This window comes from Lampetra planeri, chromosome 2 (assembly GCF_965212315.1).
Source record: "Lampetra planeri chromosome 2, kcLamPlan1.2.h2, whole genome shotgun sequence".
NCBI classification, from domain to species: domain Eukaryota; kingdom Metazoa; phylum Chordata; class Hyperoartia; order Petromyzontiformes; family Petromyzontidae; genus Lampetra; species Lampetra planeri.
Genome location: NC_136108.1, coordinates 23,948,959 through 23,965,681, shown reverse-complemented (window position 1 = coordinate 23,965,681; position 16,723 = coordinate 23,948,959). Strand labels below are relative to the sequence as shown.

Sequence of the window (16,723 nt, the reverse complement as noted above, 5' to 3'; positions counted from 1 at the left end):
CTTGTACCAAGTTTACTAATTGGGGACCAGATCACCTGATAAGGATCTGGTGGGCCACCACTCCCCACGTGAGCGTGGCTCGGCGGAAGGAGGTGCCAAGAATCAATTCGTATTGATGGATCTGTTGGGAATTTATGCGATTAAGAGTACAGCCCACTAAATATTAAAGATAAAAATTTAGAACACTCTTATAAACGACAGATGGCCATCACTCGGTCTCGTTGATGCCTTCACAGCCACGGATGGCTTATGGGTTCGAGTGTTTTTGAGTGGTAAGAGTTGTCTTGAATAGTCAGTGTTCGGAGTCGGTTCTTTATGTCAAACAGACGCCTGGTGGTCGTGTGGTGAGGGGGCGGTGTGCGTCATACGTATCAGTCGCTCCCCTGTCACCGTGGTGAACTGGTGGATGCCCGTCGATACGCTGTCGCAGCTCGGAACCCGGTCGGTAGGTGGCGCCCACAGCTCGCTTGCAGCGTGCAGTGTTGGGTCGTCGACCAAGGGTGAGCACGAAGCCTCGTCGCCAAACCGCGACCGTCAGCTGCAGAGACCTCCGACGCGGCAGAGGTTGACCCACGCAGGCCGAGTTGAGCTGTCAAGCGGGTCTTGCCCGCCTGCAGAGGAGATGGGGAGCCGCTTGAGTCGAGCCCCGAGAGCCGGCTCCGGTGAGCCGATCGAACTCGGCTGAGTCCCAGACGAGCTGAAGAGTCGAGCCGACCCGCTGGTCGCAGCTCGCTCCTGAGTCGACCCTCCCGGTCGAACTGGTGATGAGTCGAACGACCCGCTGGTCGCCGCTCGCTCCTGAGTCGACCCTCCCGGTCGAGCTCCTGAGCCGACCCTCCCGGTCGAACTCCTGAGCCGACCCTCCCGGTCGAACTGATTTCCAATGCTCAGGGTCCTTTCTTTTATGCCGAAAAATCCCTTTAGACCCTGCCCACAAGGCGGGGTTTCTTTCGATTTACTGTGTCAGGATCTGTCCGTAGGTAGGTGTGTCCATGTGTGTGTCCGTACGTCCGTATGTCCTTGTGTGCATCACCCACGATATATTCCGTTGTCATATTCCCTCCATAAAATCCACGAGCAAACAATCAGGTGTTACAAATTGCCTCGAGGTCGTCTCTCTGTCTGGGTGCGATATTATCTTTTGTTGGCCTTCTTCATGAACCAAAACACAGACGTTACAAATCGTCTCATAGGCATCTTTGTCCGTGTTGCACCACCTGGAGGGAGGGGCACACTCCCTCCGACCCTCACTGACGCACAAAGAAATGGGTAAAAGTTTTAACATTTGTCCCTTACCATTTCACAGTTATGATTCTGTATGTAACCTAAGGTCTGTCATTTCCCATCGTGGTGCTTGACTCAAGTGGAGGTGTTTCCTCGAGCGTATACACACTCCTATCCCGCGCTGCGGGGATACAAAGACGGCCGGGATCTCCCTTTCTCTCCGACCCTGGGTTTAACATCGCTTTTTTATTATGTATTTTATATTCGACCTGGTGGTGATTCATCCCGTTATGCTTCGGGTCGAGTTGTATATAAAGTATTAAAGTATGGAAATAACATTTCATATCAATAACTTTAGCCTACCCTGTTGTTAAATTCCGACTATAACGTGACTTTAATAGCAATACAGAATAATTGAGCTTTTTGTCTTAACTAGGCGAACACGAACTTCTGGTGACCCCCGCAGCCTCGCTGTTCAGCTGAGCCTGCATCCTTGAGAGATGCACAATACCCTTATTCTCGTCTCACTGTGGTCATCCAACCTTCTGCTCTGGGAGTGTTATTAATTTTAGGACAAAGGCCCCCTCACGTTCAGACGTGCAGGGTTGTTTAAATCAGCTCCCTCCCCTGTGCACCCAGCCTTGAGCTGACCCACTTATTTAATAATTTAATTCCTTGGCCTTTTTGGGTTTATCCTTGCTCCCTCAGCTGCAGGAGAACAAGGCGTATTTCTCCTCCCTGTGTGCACGTGTTCCAATTAGCTCGGAATCCCTAAACACACAATCAGTGATGATTCCTGGCTTTCTGTGGTTGTGATTTAGACAAAGGCGCCTCTGCTTCCTTCCATTGCCTTCGAGTTGACACTGCCCTATTATTCGCCCATGTGTTGAGGTCATAGAATTCGTTTTGACCTCAGTAATATTATCATTCAGTATTGGATTAGCAAATGGCAATGGTTCATTGATGTAGCTCGCAGCCTGGTCTCCAATTTGAGCGAGCGCGAGGATCGATAATTTAATTTTGACGTTACTTTAAAACCATGCAGGATGGTTGGGCTTTTTGCCTTAACTATGTCTGGCTGACTCTCCCACTGTCTCTGCCGCCTGCACGGGTGACATGTGCCCGTTTATCAGGCCTTATCTTTCCTTGAAGCAAGGTTGCAAATTCTGCCATCCTAGCCCTCCTTCAGTTCATTACTTAACAACACCTGGTGTTTTGCAGTTTGCTGCGCTTTGGTGTGTTTTCATTCATTATATATCAATGATGGAAGAAGGCTAGGATACAACATTCCGCCCTTTTAAAAATGACCAGTGGTCAAATGGCCACGGGTTATTTTTAAAAAAAATATGTATACCCTTCTTCCATCATGAACCATCGATTGTCCTCAAGTTTTGCTGCTATTTCCTTACAACGCGCGCGTACGTGTCACAACTTAACATGGTTATATGTGACAAGAGAGAGGAAAAAAAATATATTCTAAAGGAAGGTAAAACGATAAGGGAGGGAGAAATTATTCTATTGACTACGTGTTATAGGAGATATCGTTAAAAAGATAGTTTCTACGGTTATTCTTGGGTGGCATCATCAGGCCTTGGCTCCCTTCTAGCTTGGCAAGGTACGTTAGCAGGAGCGTCAGCAGGAGGGCTGCCATTTCCTGGAAAACATGTTACACATTATTGTAGTGTGATATGCCCATTAGTTTAGTTCCCCCCCCCCCCCTTTTCCCACCTTTATTCCTCATCTTGCTCCACCAGCACAGGGTACGGTTTGATTTGGTTGATGTGCACCCACTTGTATTGCTGCTCTCTTCCTGTCTTTGTGATTTTTAGCTGATATACGACTGGGGACATTTTGTCAACAACCTCGTGTGGTCCTGTCCAGGAAGGCAGGAATTTCCTGCACTTCTGTTTTCTTTTCTCGTAATTGAGGTACCACACCTGGTCTCCTAGCTGGTATTCTGCGTGGCTGGCTTTTTGGTCATAGTATGCTTTGCTCCCCTGAGCCTCTACTTGCAACTGGTCCCTGACCATAGCGAATGTGCTCTGTAGGTGACTATTGAGTCCCGTCAGGTATTCAGTTGGCGTCATTGCCGTCGGGGTCTCGTCCTCCGCTGGGACATATAACAGGTGTACTGGGAGGGTCATTAGCCTCCCTGTCATGATCTCGAAGGGTGTCCTGCCTGTAGCTCGGTTGGGTGTGGCTCGCATGGCCATCAAGACTAGGGGTAGTTTCGTATCCCAGTCGCGGCCCGTGGTAGACACATATTTCTTTAGGAGGCTCACGATGGTCCTGTTGGCTCTTTCCACCTGTCCTGAGGATTCGTATCTGTCCCGTTGCTTGTGTCTCTTGTTTCCCTTACGTGGGTCTTGTGATTCGTGCTTGTGGGTTGGTGTGCGTGATCTCCTTGAGCGGTGTCTATGTGGTGAGTGTTTTTGTCCTTGACCTTCATGCTGCCAACTACGTGTGTGGTGCCTGCTAGGTGAGGTGTTGTATTTATGTTTGTCTCGTGCTTCATGGTTATCGGGATTCCTGTCTCTGTCATCTGTGGTGCGGGTGGTTTTGCGTGGGTGATTTTTACGGGTCATGCGTCCCTCTGGTGAGCTCTCTCTGTTACCCATGTCGTGTTGATAATGTTTACGTGAGGTGCGTCTCTCTGGTGAGCTGTGTCTGTCATCTGCATCATGTCGGTCATGTTTGCGTGAGGTGTGTTCCTCTGGTGAGCTCTCTCTGTTACCCCTGTCGTGTTGATAATGTTTACGTGAGGTGCGTCTCTCTGGTGAGCTGTGTCTGTCATCTGCATCATGTCGGTCATGTTTGCGTGAGGTGTGTTCCTCTGGTGAGCTCTCTCTGTTACCCGTGTCGTGTTGGTCATCGTCAGAGGAGTCAGTGTCAGATGAGCCGTCACCATCACGGTGGCTCTGCTTAACATAACTTTTGTAGTGCCTTTTGCACCTGTAACGTGGGTCAACTTGGCTCGGTGATTTCTGCTTATCCCATGGCTCATGCTTGTGTGATGTGCGTCTCTCTGGTGAGCTCCTGTTACCCGTGTCGTGTTGGTCGTGTTTGTGCGAGGTGCGTTTCTCTGGTGAGCTGTCTCTGTCATCTGTATCATGTCGGTCATACTTGCGTAGCGTGCGTCTGCCTGGTGTGCTGTTTATGTCATGTTTCCCGTCTTGCATCAGCTCCGCCCTTTTCCGCCCTCTCATTACAGTGTATCCTGATGACTTAGGGTTCATTATTTGTCTCTCTCTAACGTTGGGGTGGTCGGCCTCATGTTTTCCCGTTTGTATTATTATTTCCTCTTCTCTCTCCTCGATTTGCGAGGGTGTTACCTTATCAAAATTGCTTTGCACAGTAGCCATACTCATTGTGGGATCTGGCCCTGGGCTACGTCCACGTGGCTCGGAGTGTGGTAAATTGTTACTCCCGTATGTGTTCTGTGTATCAACGTCTGGGTGTTTCACTGGTGCATTTAGTGCGGATTCTTTCTCTCTCACGAGGGCGTGCAGACGCTCTATCTGCTCCATTAAGGACAGTTTCTCTTGTCTTTCCCTTTCAAATTTTTCCTCATTCCATAATCTTTCTCTGTCTGTCTGTGCGAGGAGATACGAGTCTACCCTCGCTATTTCTGCAATTTTTACGTCACGTTTGGCTTTGCCACATTTCATCACGTCCTTAAGTAGTTTCCTTCTATGGGCCTTAACATCTTCTGTATGGCACCCCTCCCATATATCTCTCTGCTCCGTCTGCTGGCTAGCAGTCCGTCCAGTACGTTTTAACACAAATTCCCGATATTGTTTTTCCATAGATTCCATCTCCTCCTCAGAGGTCCACTCTGTATCAGTGTTATGCGTTGATGTGTCAAACTCAGAATGGTGTGGATCCTGTGCCATCTCTATTACGTAGTGTGGTTAATAGACTTAAGAGTGTATCTTAATTCTAACATCTCATGTGCGGCGTGAGTTACTCTAGAATTCCCCTTCAGAGCACATATAAACAATTGTATCACAGGATGCGTCAGTTCAACTCGAGCAAATAATCTCAGCCCAGCTGTCTTTGTTATACTCTGCTACTCTGGTATTTCCCTTCAGAGCGCGTTTTGTTTGTAAACCCCCGTTTACAATCACAAGGCAACGTTAGTTCACAACACTTTGATTAACACAACAGTGATTCGTTCCTGAATTCATGCATAAACTGTCTGCGAGAAATCCCGGGCGACGCCCCCATTATGTTGTATATGTTGGGTATAAAAATTTGTTATGTTGTATGCGTGCGTGGGTGAAATTATTATGTTGTATATGTGGGTTATGAATATTCAGTGAAAATAATAATAATCAAATGAAATTTGGCCAAATGTGTAATTATCCGGAAATATGTTAATTTATGTAATTATGCACATTTAATTATGCCAATTCGAGAGGTAATCGTAGTAATTATGCGAGTGGGTGTAATTATGATAATGCCAGTCGTTATGATAACCAGACCCCGCCTCGGTGACGAGGGTGGGTTATCGATCGGAATAAGGCAATTAATCGTATGTAGTTATGCAGGTGTGGTGTAAGTATGCAAGATTAACTTAGATTAACTCGGCATCGTTGTCTAGGTTCGTCTCATTCTCGCTTATATTTTAGGTCCCCGGTTCACCCCGTTATCGCTTTAACATTTACTGAGTATGTATTAGTGTGTTTATTAAGGTCACCAAGTTCAGATCTCAACGCAGAAGCAGATCTTATGCATAGATTTCAGGAAAGAATCACACAACCACTTCTGTATTAATCAATGTATTACTAATTCAACCTCAACTATGATATAGTATGCGAACTCTCAATCCCAGAACGTCAACACGGCATCAATACAGTATCATCAATGATTGTCTGATTTCACTTTGACAACGGCACATGTATCCCGCATAACGCGATGGTTGTTAGTGAGAGAGAGTCGTTAAAACATGCAAATACTATGCTAAGAAAAACCTTAACGTTAATGAATGATTACTCAATATTGTTCACGCAGTACCGCACTCCTTATTGATCATATGCAACCCTTATCACGTTGTTAGCACCTTGGGTCACGGGACAGTTTAATATTCTGTAGAGGATGCGAGTACGTGCAGCGATTATGACTGAAAGATACTTGAAAGATTATACGGCGATAAAAAAACACAATCAAAAACAGTTATTATTCTTAAAGGCACCAATCTCAACAGATACATCGGCAGGTTATCTGACAACAGAATGGCTCGGAGTAAGGGCCTGCGACGGTGCTCCTTTCCCGAAGATCGTTATCTTGTACCAAGTTTACTAATTGGGGACCAGATCACCTGATAAGGATCTGGTGGGCCACCACTCCCCACGTGAGCGTGGCTCGGCGGAAGGAGGTGCCAAGAATCAATTCGTATTGATGGATCTGTTGGGAATTTATGTGATTAAGAGTACAGCCCACTAAATATTAAAGATAAAAATTACGAACACTCTTATAAACGACGGATGGCCATCACTCGGTCTCGTTGATGCCTTCACAGCCACGGATGGCTTATGGGTTCGAGTGTTTTTGAGTGGTAAGAGTTGTCTTGAATAGTCAGTGTTCGGAGTCGGTTCTTTATGTCAAACAGACGCCTGGTGGTCGTGTGGTGAGGGGGCGGTGCGCGTCATACGTATCAGTCGCTCCCCTGTCACCGTGGTGAACTGGTGGATGCCCGTCGATACGCTGTCGCAGCTCGGAACCCGGTCAGTAGGTGGCGCCCACAGCTCGCTTGCAGCGTGCAGTGTTGGGTCGTCGACCAAGGGTGAGCACGAAGCCTCGTCGCCAAACCGCGACCGTCAGCTGCAGAGACCTCCGACGCGGCAGAGGTTGACCCACGCAGGCCGAGTTGAGCTGTCAAGCGGGTCTTGCCCGCCTGCAGAGGAGATGGGGAGCCGCTTGAGTCGAGCCCCGAGAGCCGGCTCCGGTGTGCCGATCGAACTCGGCTGAGTCCCAGACGAGCTGAAGAGTCGAGCCGACCCGCTGGTCGCAGCTCGCTCCTGAGTTGACCCTCCCGGTCGAACTGGTGATGAGTCGAGCCGACCCGCTGGTCGCCGCTCGCTCCTGAGTCGACCCTCCCGGTCGAGCTCCTGAGCCGACCCTCCCGGTCGAACTCCGGAGCCGACCCTCCCGGTCGAACTGATTTCCAATGCTCAGGGTCCTTTCTTTTATGCCGAAAAATCCCTTTAGACCCTGCCCACAAGGCGGGGTTTCTTTCGATTTACTGTGTCAGGATCTGTCCGTAGGTAGGTGTGTCCATGTGTGTGTCCGTACGTCCGTATGTCCTTGTGTGCATCACCCACGGTATATTCCGTTGTCATATTCCCTCCATAAAATCCACGAGCAAACAATCAGGTGTTACAAATTGCCTCGAGGTCGTCTCTCTGTCTGGGTGCGATATTATCTCTTGTTGGCCTTCTTCATGAACCAAAACACAGACGTTACAAATCGTCTCATAGGCATCTTTGTCCGTGTTGCACCACCTGGAGGGAGGGGCACACTCGCTCCGACCCTCACTGACGCACAAAGAAATGGGTAAAAGTTTTAACATTTGTCCCTTACCATTTCACAGTTATGATTCTGTATGTAACCTAAGGTCTGTCATTTCCCATCGTGGTGCTTGACTCAAGTGGAGGTGTTTCCCCGAGCGTATACACACTCCTATCCCGCGCTGCGGGGATACAAAGACGGCCGGGATCTCCCTTTCTCTCCGACCCTGGGTTTAACATCGCTCTTTTATTATGTATTTTATATTCGACCTGGTGGTGATTCATCCCGTTATGCTTCGGGTCGAGTTGTATATAAAGTATTAAAGTATGGAAATAACATTTCATATCAATAACTTTAGCCTACCCTGTTGTTAAATTCCGACTTTAACGTGACTTTAATAGCAATACAGAATAATTGAGCTTTTTGTCTTAACTAGGCGAACACGAACTTCTGGTGACCCCCGCAGCCTCGCTGTTCAGCTGAGCCTGCATCCTTGAGAGATGCACAATACCCTTATTCTCGTCTCACTGTGGTCATCCAACCTTCTGCTCTGGGAGTGTTATTAATTTCAGGACAAAGGCCCCCTCACGTTCAGACGTGCAGGGTTGTTTAAATCAGCTCCCTCCCCTGTGCACCCAGCCTTGAGCTGACCCACTTATTTAATAATTTAATTCCTTGGCCTTTTTGGGTTTATCCTTGCTCCCTCAGCTGCAGGAGAACAAGGCGTATTTCTCCTCCCTGTGTGCACGTGTTCCAATTAGCTCGGAATCCCTAAACACACAATCAGTGATGATTCCTGGCTTTCTGTGGTTGTGATTTAGACAAAGGCGCCTCTGCTTCCTTCCATTGCCTTCGAGTTGACACTGCCCTATTATTCGCCCATGTGTTGAGGTCATAGAATTCGTTTTGACTTCAGTAATATTATCATTCAGTATTGGATTAGCAAATGGCAATGGTTCATTGATGTAGCTCGCAGCCTGGTCTCCAATTTGAGCGAGCGCGAGGATCGATAATTTAATTTTGACGTTACTTTAAAACCATGCAGGATGGTTGGGCTTTTTGCCTTAACTATGTCTGGCTGACTCTCCCACTGTCTCTGCCGCCTGCACGGGTGACATGTGCCCGTTTATCAGGCCTTATCTTTCCTTGAAGCAAGGTTGCAAATTCTGCCATCCTAGCCCTCCTTCAGTTCATTACTTAACAACACCTGGTGTTTTGCAGTTTGCTGCGCTTTGGTGTGTTTTCATTCATTATATATCAATGATGGAAGAAGGCTAGGATACAACACAGAGACCCATAGACTCGCAACATAGATCCACAGAGACACGGAGACTCACACAGAGACCCATAGACTCGCAACATAAGAGACACAGAGACTCACACAGAGACCCATAGACTTGCAACATAGATCCACAGAGACAAAGAGACCCATGGACTCGCAACATAGATCCACAGAGACACAGAGACTCACACAGAGACCCATAGACTCGCAACATAGATCCACAGAGACACAGAGACTCACACAGAGACCCAGAGACTCACAACATAGATCCACAGAGACACAGAGACTCACACAGAGACTCAAAGAGATCCACAGAGACACAGAGACTCACACAGAGACCCAGAGACTCGCAACCTAGAGACACAGAGACTCACACAGAGACCCATAGACTCGCAACATAGATCCACAGAGACACAGAGACTCGCACAGAGACCCATAGACTCGCAACATAGATCCACAGAGACACAGAGACTCACACAGAGACCCATAGACTCGCAACATAGATCCACAGAGACACAGAGACTCACACAGAGACCCAGAGACTCACAACATAGATCCACAGAGACACAGAGACTCACACAGAGACCCAGAGACTCACAACATAGATCCACAGAGACACAGACTCACACAGATACATATAGACTGACAAAGAGACCCATAGACTCACTCAGATAAAAGAGACACATAGACTCGCTCAGAGACCTACAGACTCGCTCAGAGACCCATAGACTCGCACAGAGACACTGAGACTTACACAGAGACCCATAGATTAATATAATCACAGAGACCCATAGGCTCGTAGAGAGACAGAGACATATAGACTCACAGTGATCCATATACTCACACAAAGACCCATAGACTTGAAGATGCCCAGACTCAGTGAGACCCATATACTCACACAGAAACCCATAGACTCGCATAGAGACCCATAGACTTTTACAGAGACGGAGACATAGACTCACACAGAGACTCACAGACTCACACAGAGACCCATAGACTCACACAGATACCGATAGACTAACTCCAGCCGAATCCCGCTCCCTTCCTGAGCAGCATCGCAGCGATGTCCATGGAGCTGTACATCGCCGTGTGCCTTCCCCTCCGCCACGCGCGCCTCTGCAACCTCCGCTCGGCCTATGGCTGCCTCGCCACCACCCTGGCGCTGGGAGCCGCTCCGGCGCTGACTCGGCTCGCGCTTGAGATCTTGAGCAGCGCCAGCCAAGGCTCCACACTACTGCTATCTACCGTCTTCTCTAACAGCATTCAGGGGGGTGGCAGTGCCGCCTCCGGCCCCGGCTCCTCGGTCGCCGCCAACAGCAGCCTCCAAGCGGCCACGGGAGCACCAGGTGAAGTGCGACTGAAACCCGTCAGACCATCGGGCACACCGCCCCTACTCGCGTCAGAATTTGTATTTATACTGCACCATAGACTCGGCACTGCACCGTAGACTCAATACTGCTCATAGATTCAACACTGCCTATAGACTGAATACTGCCCACAAACTCAACACTGCCCGTAGACTGAGCACAGCCCGTAGACTCAACGCAGGCCATACACTCAACATGATGATTTAAAAGTGTATATCTCCAGTAGCTTTCTAATAGCGGAATGAAGAGCGTTCTACGTGGCTGCAGAAGCGCATATGAAAGTGGGCGATGCAATGACCGTCTTTGTTCGATGGCTATCCAAAAGTGTAGTGTGCAGTATAGTGTTTCGTAGTGTAAAGTGTATAGTAGTGTAGGGTATAGTGTTTAGTAGTATTAGTGTAGGACTCGTACTCCGGCTGTCTTTCTCGTTCTGTTTATTCACACTTTAGAGTTCACACCTCCTCCGCATCATCGCTCCGTGTCTCCCCGTTCGCTCCGTTGCACCATCCGCCATCAACGACACTCTCAGTCTCTCCGTTCGCTCGTTCCGCTCCGCGATTCCGCTCGCTCTCTCTCCTTCTCTCCCAAGGTCCGTTACTCCGCTGCTACCCTACTCTGTACTCCTCCGATGCACTGCTACCACTGCTACCGTACCCTGTGTTCTCTCTATCCACTGTTACCGTACTCTGTGTTCTCTCTATCCACTGCTACCGTACTCTGTGTTCTCTCTATCCACTATTACCCTTATCGTGTCTATCTCTACTCACTGCTGCTCCTCTCTTCCCTGGGCACCAATCACTCTAACTCCAACCAAGACTCCCGTCTCTCCGTTACGCTGTGCCTTTTATCCCCGCACCAATCAGTCCCAATCAATTATCTCACCCCCCCCCCCGCTTTGCTACTCGCCCCCAGGCCCCCAGACTCAGGTGACCTTGTTATTCCCGCCAGAGCGGCGCCGGTCATTAGCTACTTACCCTCCTAACCAATCACCGGCCTGTGTCCTCGGTTACCCCTAACACCTGTCGCACCTCTTAACGACGTCTCCCTCACGCCCCGACAACAACAACCCCGTCCTCAGATACCCCCCACTGTACACTGCTCGCTTGCATAGCAACAGAACGCGTGGCGTGTCATATTTCAAGTCCTACATTAGTGTAGTGTATAGTCGTGTATAGATTTTTGACCATTGTGACTGTTGGACTCCCGTTCAAACAAAAACCTACACACACAGCAATGATCTGCGATCCCTAACCCCCAGCTCTACTGAGCAGCGCGGCCCAGATGGCATCCATCGAGCTGGCTCTGAACATGCTGAGGCAGGTGCCAGCCGTGTTGGTGCTGGTGCTGGCCTACCTCTGCGTGATCGGGAGCTACGTGCTCGTGTCAAAGGAGTGCCAGAGGGTCTCGCAGCGAGGGAGGATGAGGAAGACGATCGGCGGATTCCAACAAAAGTCCAAGAACATAAATCTCGGCTCCGGAGAGGCACCTCTGCCGGGCAACAAGGGAGCTGGAGGCAAGCAAGGCACTCCGTTGGAGGTGATCGATCATCCATCGTGTGGTCGCTTTTGTGCCACGGTAGCGAGATGTGCTGTACATTTGGAGTTTGCGTGTCTCTTTCCCTGTGATCACGTGGATTTTTCTCAGGGTCTTCTGGTTTTCCCCTCCACATTTAGAAACATGGGTTTAGAATGTTTGGCTGCTATAAATGTCTGTGTGGTAAGCCACTTCACTGGGCTATCTTTTGTGGCCGGATCAATTCTGTAAAAGAGCTGTGTAGCTCAGTGGGCCTTACCTGGTGAAATGCAAATAGTACAAAAAATAGCCCAGTCTCCCCCCCCCCCCCCACTAAACCCAGGAGCACAGAGTTCTGGACAGATGTCCGCAGAGTTTCTGTAGCCCCTCTGCGTCGCGGTTTGTGCTCTCTACTGGGCTCTGTTCTGGGCTCTTTTTTATTTTTAAATTGATGGCTTAATGACACATTTTAATAGAGCTACACAGCTCAGGTGGCTTTACCTGGTAAAGTAAAAACATTTTCGCTTTTAGTTTTAGTCTAATTTAATTAGATGTGTCGGGTGGTGGTGGCGGGTTTAACGACACATTTTAAAAATAGCTACGTAGCTCAATGGGTCTTACCTAGTAAAACAAGAAGAAATTGTTTATTTTTAGTTTCGTTTCATTGGTTGTGTCGGGTGGTGGTGGTGGCGGGTTTATCGACACTGATATTTTACTCGATCTCCCCCCTCCCTCTCCCACCCCCCCGACCGCCCCTTCGCCAAAATCCCAAAAGTCTCAAGACGCCTCCGAGGACAGCAAGAACCCGAACCGCGCACGCAACACAATAGGCATCCATGCGGTGCAGCTCACGCTGTACCTGAGCGCTCTCTACTACCCCTACATGCACGGAATCATCGATGGCACGGTGGCCGTGCAGGAGTGGCGTCTGCGCTACCGGGCTCTCGTCTTCCTCTTCTGCTTCGTCCTCCCGCGGGCGCTGTCTCCCGTCGTGCACGGAGTGCGGTCCCGGGAGCTGCGAAGGGGCTGGCGCAAAAGGATCGGAGCGGCAGGAGCAGGAGGACTGGGAGGAAGAGGAGAAGGAGTGGGCGGTGGAGGAGAAGGGGAAGGAGGGAGGGAGGCAGGGACATTATGAGGAGTAATGGGGTCAGAACGTGGACGGGACGTGTCGCATGAGAGCGTGTGTGTAGTCTGTTTATTCTTCTTTGGTACCCATTACGTAGTTTAAGCAGATCATAACACTCAGGATGGTCTCGAAACGATACGTACATGAATGTGAATACTGGACACCTGTGATGACTGGACATCTGTGAAAAAGAGCTTCATAGCTCATCGGATTCCTCCAGTCTAAAAAAAGAGTATCAGTCTTTATTAAATAACTGTGGAGGCAACAGCATCTACCAATCTTGATTTGAATCTACCAATAACTATGACCGTCTCTGGACTACTACGACCTTCTTCAGCTGTCCACTGTGAGCGATTATGACTGCGGAGAACAGCGAGCAGCAGAATTGCGAGCAGGCGAGATGAGAGCCCAGACCTTGAGCAGAAGCATCGCCGCACTGTGGGCAAGAGTTGTTGCTCGTCCACTGAATTGGATCTGTGTTGTGCCACTGCTGGTGTTGATGCTGAAAAAATTACATTTCCCTTTTATCCTCAACCCTCTTTAACCTAATCGGCTTACAGCCACTTCTGAACTGCTTACAATTGGCTCTGACATTTTCTCCCACGTGTCCACATTCATATTTGGCTGTCTTGAGCTGTTATTTTAAGGACGTATTTGTAGCGCAGTTTTTGGCCACCAGGAATACGCGTTGTCCTTCTTTGAGTTCATCGTAAAAGGAGGGTTTTAGGAAGCCGATGTTCTGGTATTCGAGTTACGTTGTCCTGCACATCTCAACTGAGATGAGGTCACTGTTGCCTTTTCACTGGGGATCCCAGCTCTCGCCAGCACCTCAACTGCCTACGAGCTTGCACGATTTCCACCCTTGTTGACGTGTACGTTTTAAACGCGTGGTCTATTGTTACGATTACATCAGCCTCGGTTAAATAATTAATCGAACACTGTCGTTTACACCAATATAATCACCCGATAGGCTCAGTGATGGCATCAAAGTTGTTCTATTGAGACCGAAACAGGAATAATTATTAACAATCCTGGCTAATCGCCTGATGAGGCTGGTTGTTGTAATCACCGGATAAATGTCATGGTCCTCGAATTGTAAATGTTGTGGATTTACTCTCCAACGCACCAGTGTGCTGTCGTCACTAATAAGAACGTTTTGTTTATGTCATTAACCTTACTAATTGGCTGTGTCGGGTGGTATCGGGTTTAAAGACACATTTATATTTATGTAATCTAACCCCCAAAAAAACCTTTATTATGGGTTTGCAAATGTGATTTGTAACTTTGAACCTGACCCGTGTATCAATAGTTCAATTTTAAAGTACAATGTAACCTCCCTTAATATCGTAAATTTACCTTCAAACAATATCTTGAAGCAGAAGACTGGTGCTGGACACAGCCACATTTGCAAATGTAATTTGTAACTTTTATCCTTACCTGTAATATCGATAGTTCAAAGTTACTGTGCCATTTTATTGAGGGATTACTCCTGTCTGGCGTTGTCTTGGTGTGGTCTGGAACGTTTTTGTTGTTGTTGCTGCCTTGCCTAAGTTTGATAAATTGGACTAATATAGTTCATTTACTATTTATATTTAGTAACTTGCTTACCATTTGATCTATTTTGCACTGCCCTGATCGGAGGTGCGGGGGAAGGACAACATACTAAACACAAACAGCAGTTCCATAGAAATTACTTTCAAATATAGATTATTTAAAAGTGTATAGCTCCAGTGGCTTCCTAATATCAAAAGGGAGAGCGTTCCAGACGGCCGCAGCAGGGCATCCATAATCACGAGATGCGGTGACCGTCTTTGTTCGATGGCCACCCAAAAGCCACTTCTGCGAGGATGACCGGCGTTTGCGTGATGATGGTTTATGCTCCTTGACGCGATCAGCAATGTAATCGAGGGACTGCACAAATCGGCAGGAATGTATGTACTTATGAAATTGTACTTCTGAATAAAGTATAAATACTTTATATATATTTTAGTGGCTTTCTTACCTTTTCTTTAGTTTACACTCCTATCGTGTTTGTGTATTGTGTTTGTTGTTGTAACTTTCAGACCCCGTGTCCATATTGGACTTCTGTGAAGGAGAGCATCATAGCTCATCGGATTCCTCCTCTACAATAAATATTCTCACTCCAATAAAAATTCTGAATCTGAAAGCAACAAACGTAACGCTACGTATCGGCAAACTAAAGCACAAGCTTGGAGCATCAGCACCAGTGATACGGACATCAACGGTGGCCCTTGTGTACTGTGTAGCCGAGTACTGTGCATCAGTATGGACCAGAAGTCAGACTCGACATTTTGATGTCCAACTGGACACTGCAATGCGTGTATCACTGCAACCCTCAAGTCGACAACACTTTAATGCCCGTGCTGGACAAATCTCCCCCACCCATGCAACCCTCCGGGAAGTCCTGCGAATCGAGGAAAACGGTCGCCATCCCATTCACCAGGACTTTGTTGTATGTGTCGGGTTATGAAATTTTGATGAAAATAATAAAAATTAATAATTTTCCAAAAAATGCGCAAATCGCATTAATTATGTTAATGTGTGAGTTACTATGCATAAATTATGATGGTGTGAGTAATTGTATGCATAAATTATGATAATGCATGTAATTATATGCATAAATCATGATACTCACGGAGATAATCGTAGTAATTTATGCGGATGCTTGCGATTATGTTACTGTGGGCAGTTATGATAATTAGGCTTAGCTTCGTTTATCCATTGTTATATCAATCAGGATAATACGATTATCATCGATTAAACGTTTACCGATTATCTTAGTGTGTGTTATGATATTTTAGGTCTCCATTTTCATATCTCATCGCAGGATACAGTTATCAAGAATAAGATAGTTTTGCAAGGACTTGGAAGGAACACTCGATATGCTTTTGTGATACCAATTTTATTCTAACAAGCATGTGACATTCTATCATGCAGGTCAAACATGCGTCAATAATTCATGAGCAAGATTATTCAATGAACTAATATGAATGACTAAAATTTTACTTCTTCATTTGCGAGACTATGCATTTACTAAATTGAATAACTCAAAACTCTTATGCATTTGCGATATTGTGCATTTAACGAACTGAATGGCTAAAACCCTCCTAACAACCAGGCATCTCATTAGTTCGTTTTTGTATCGATCACAATCGGTGACTGGCCGAGTTTGAAACAAGCATGACACACTTCATTTTGCGGTAATAAAAAGCACTTATTGTATTCCAGAGGCGAAAGTATATGTCAATAGATTCATCGGCAAGTATAAAATCCTTTTAACGGAATGTTTGATATAATGGTGGGTGAGGGCGCGTGTGTGGGAGAGCGAATCTGGCTCTGTTTTAATTAATTCTTCGGCGAGGCTCTGACAAAGAAACCGGTTTGACAAGATTTTCTCTGTGTTTCCTTGAGTCTGGATGTGGGGAGCAATACGACCTCTGTCCGTGCGAGCTGCAGCCGAGACTTTCTCCGCTGTGAGGTGAGCGGCGGCGCTCGTTCAGAAGACTTTGACTCTCTTTTTCCACGGCGGGATGACGAGTCGGTTTTGGTTGATGCTGGTCGATCTGGGTGTCGCTCGTTGTCGCTCGTTGTCGCTCGGTGGCGCTCGGTGGCGCTCGGTGGCGCTCGGTGGCGCTCGGTGGCGCTCGGTGGCGCACGGTGGCGCACGGTGGCGCACGGTGG

The 16,723-nt window shown here is 47.7% G+C and overlaps 1 protein-coding gene across 4 annotated transcripts in view; it reads left to right on the top strand.

Annotated features, from left to right (window-relative positions):
* The window catches only part of LOC144730309 (uncharacterized), a 50,418-nt gene extending 35,413 nt beyond the window's left edge, over window positions 1-15,005 (top strand). For 3 of the 4 annotated variants that reach the window (XM_078611020.1, XM_078611039.1, XM_078611031.1), the window contains 3 exons: window positions 10,070-10,362; window positions 11,642-11,919; window positions 12,671-15,005. In XM_078611020.1, the coding sequence (XP_078467146.1) occupies window positions 10,070-10,362; window positions 11,642-11,919; window positions 12,671-13,030 (931 nt within the window). In that variant the 3' untranslated portion in view covers window positions 13,031-15,005. The remainder of the gene's footprint in view (window positions 1-10,069; window positions 10,363-11,641; window positions 11,920-12,670) is intronic. The other variant, XM_078611049.1, reaches the window with a different exon arrangement.
* The last annotated feature ends 1,718 nt before the right edge of the window (window positions 15,006-16,723 follow it).